This window comes from Lepidothrix coronata, unplaced genomic scaffold (assembly GCF_001604755.1).
Source record: "Lepidothrix coronata isolate B3197 unplaced genomic scaffold, Lepidothrix_coronata-1.0 Scaffold1712, whole genome shotgun sequence".
Classification (NCBI taxonomy): Eukaryota; Metazoa; Chordata; class Aves; order Passeriformes; family Pipridae; genus Lepidothrix; species Lepidothrix coronata.
In genome coordinates this window covers 1-3,643 of record NW_016691892.1, presented here as the reverse complement: position 1 = coordinate 3,643, position 3,643 = coordinate 1, and the positions used below count along the sequence as shown (strand labels likewise).

At 37.2% G+C, this 3,643-nt stretch overlaps 1 protein-coding gene across 1 annotated transcript; it reads right to left on the bottom strand.

Moving 5' to 3' along the window:
* Window positions 1-295: 295 nt before the first annotated feature.
* Window positions 296-2,564, bottom strand: LOC108510633 (microtubule-associated serine/threonine-protein kinase 4-like; the record flags this gene model as incomplete). Its single annotated transcript, XM_017840297.1, has 3 exons — window positions 296-418; window positions 855-1,084; window positions 2,364-2,564. Coding segments are annotated over 3 exons (554 nt in total), but the record flags the coding sequence as incomplete, so codon positions are not given.
* Window positions 2,565-3,643: the final 1,079 nt, after the last annotated feature.

Genomic DNA, 3,643 nt, shown 5'->3' with positions numbered 1-3,643 from the left:
CAGACATCTCTTTGTGTCACTGCCTCGAATTTACTTCAGCTATTGCAGAATCAGTGCCAGGCTGTGGCAGAGAAATATTTTCATATATTTCATATATTCAGAGATACATTTTCATAAATCATAGCAGGATATATGAAAATAATTGACCTTTCTCCAGATCTGTGGTAATAGGAGATTAGAGTTTGTACTTCCAACAACCATAAAATCTAGTAACTAATCTCAAGGAAACAAACATAACTCCTCAATCATTGGTGAAAACAGCAATCACTTTGTATCCCAGTTGTCCAAGAGTTACCTTTAACAACAATTCAATAACTTCCGTATGAACAAGACCGTGCACTGGCTCTCCATTGATATGAGTAATCAGGTCTCCAGCTTTTAAACCTGCCTGGTAAGCCGCACCTCCTTCTTCCACATTCTGAAAAACCAAGACGAAGAGAATATACAGAAAATAAACTCCCTTTAACCTTCATACCTTCAAGAGTAGACTTTGTTTAATGAACTCTTTTCTATAAAACTAGTTGGCAGTGAAGAAACACTTGCTAAGTTATATAGAAGAAGAAAAGAAGAAAAATACATCCACCATCAACTACTTACTCAAACTTTATATTTAGATAGGGCTGGAATGGTTTCAAAGCTCACTGAAACACTGTTTGTTGCTACTGGTGTTAAGGAAGCTCTGTACAGCAGGGCAGTTTTCAGACATGATAAGAAGGGGTGGAAAATTTCTTGGCATATAATGATTTACACAGTAATTGTCAACAAACAGATGTCACAGGTACCAAAAAAAAGTGAATAAACCATTACAGTTTTCTGTGGTTGTGTATTGTCAAAAAACCAAACTATTATCTTACCCAAACAATATGGTGCACAGTGTAGATATCGCTGTCACCCACGTAAACCCTGATGGCTCGGATGGTGAAGCCATACTTTTTCCCTGAACTGTGAATTACAATCGGTTGATGAGGACTTGCAGAAGCAATTGATGAATCACGGCTGGGAGATGAATCTCGGGACGATGAAAGATCAGATGATAAGGAATGAGGAGACATAGGACTTCCCAAAGGAGAAACACCAAACACATCTGTAAGAAAAAATCTGCCTATTAGAGTACATTCTGAGCACATACAAAGTTTGCTCAGTTTCATGACACTTTTGTGTCAAAATATGTCATTTTCTTTGTATAAACAACTTCTCCTCCTCCCCTGGTGAGCATATTAGTGAATGAGAAGTTTAACCAACAACCAGATATTAGAACTGAATTTTTTTCCCTGTAGTGTAAACTGTATTTTTTAATGCAAGGTTTACTTGCTACATGTAGACTGCTTTTTCCTTTTGGACAGGAAACAGACTCATTGCTAAGTTTGTAAGAACAATTCTCAGCCTTTTCCTAACAAATGTTAATGAAAAGAAAAGCAGAATTTGGTAGCAGATGTTACTGTGAGTACACTCAAAACCATATCCCAAATCATCCCAGCAGTGCTTAACAAATTGCTAGCTGTTTTCTTCATTTCAGCTACATATACATACAGATAAAGACTACTGCAATTAAACCACAGTATGTACTTGGTACCTAGGACAGTAATTCAACTCTTGTACCAAGCCTCCATTTCTACATTCTGCTACATCATGTAAGACCACAAGAGTTTCTTGCAACAACAGTAGCAATTACAATTTAATTTTATTTTATTGTTATAAATGCACTATGTGCTTATCTTTGTGCAAATGTGAATACAATTGTACCCATTTGGGAAGTTTGGACTTTAATTCTGAAACATGAAAAAGTAAAGCACCTTTGCTTCATGTGAAAACACTCAACACTACTGTTATACTTCCACTTACTTATAGCATTATTTCTGGCTCCAAATTTTGAGCACTTAGTCTAAGTCAACACAGTACCTGTAGAAGCCTACATGCTATTTCTGTTCTTGTGACACTGCTCTCCTGCTTATCAGCTTTTCTTATGCGGGACAAGAGAGAACTAGTGATCCTGAATGCACTGCTGTAACAAACATCCATTAATGGAGTTATACACAGAGAGCTAGTTAAAACTTAAGCTACAACCCTGCTGTTGGATGGACCAAGGACTGAAGTTGCATCCTGCTGTCCATACACACAGTCAAACAAAGTAGTCACCACTAAGTTACATCTCTCCCTGTCAGAGAAGGCCCCTTAGCTGTAATGTGACCACTGTAACTTGCTGACAAGACTGCACCATCTAGTCGTGCAAGTGAATAAGAGAAACAAAAATGTGTGATACAGAATCCATTCTGGACTCTCCAAAATCTTGTGTTTGTGTCATAAACCACCATAATATTGTGTATGTCAATAATAATATTTTGACCAAAAGTATTTATCTCTACCTCCTGGGATCATGAGGGACAAAGCACTTGCAGAAAGGGACTTCGTGACTTTTCCAGAGATCTTCTTTTTCTCTGTGCTTCCCAATCGCTGACGAGCAATATGAGATGCAGCTTCACCAGCTGGCTTTGAAGAGTTATCCGCACTGTCCACAGTCTCACTTCTTCCATTTATTTGATCTAAGTGTTCTGAGAAACTGCCAACTGTATGAAGTAGGGATAAACACATTGAGGAAAAACTGGGGGGCAGGAGGGGGGAATGGTACAATTATGGGATACAAATTTTTCTGTTAACAAATTCATAGAACTACATCACAGAAATCTAAGTAATTCTTCCAGACTTAAAAAGCATACAGTTTAACAGAATGTATTGAAGCAACAGGTTTATGTAGTCACTGATTAAAGTAAAATAAGACAAAAAAGCTTAAGCAATTCTTCTATCTCAAGATGCAGCACTCACAGAGCTTAATCATACATTTATTTTTCATGTAAACTCCTTCTAAAGTAAAGGAAAGGCTACAATTCTACATAAGTTGCTATCACCCTTACAAATTTTCTAAAATAATTAAAATATTAAGTGTAATTTTTTTTAATTATTAACTTTTGCTTTTATTATATGGGTGCTTTTCTCTATCACAAGGAGAAACATACCAAGCACCACTAAACTCAATATTACAACCACCTCGGTCTTAGTCTATCGTAGGTAACGAACTTCCACAATAGTGAACAGAAGAAGGATCACAACATTTCAAACAATGAAAATAAAGGCCTTGTGCCATGTGAACAACTTGCACAGGTTTTCATCAAAAACTCAAACTTGTCACAGAAAGTCTGTATGACCTTATCAACATGCACCACACATATGTCAGCTGTTTAAAGACATAGCAACAGTTCCTAGTGTTCCTTTAAGGTCACTGAATACCCATTAGCAAAAGGACCACAGCAAAATGAAATTACTCTCAAGTGTAACTGATAAGTGAAAAAAGAGGATCACATGGTCTGAGTCACCACTGCAACTCTGTGCTAATGTCAACACCATAACATGGTGTAGAGGGATAGTAAGCAAGACTTGGGATACTGTACAATCAAGGTCAAGGTTTTAGATAAGGGAAGGAGATGGATGAGCCTGAGGAAATTTTCTTCTCCAGAAACAGAAAGAAGGAAGGGGAAGGAGAATGTGGACTACATGAGAAATTAGGAATATGGGAATAGAAAGGTGTATCTTGAAAAAAACTCAGTAAGGTACAAAAGAGAAATAAGCTGAAGAGAGGCAGATGTGTAGA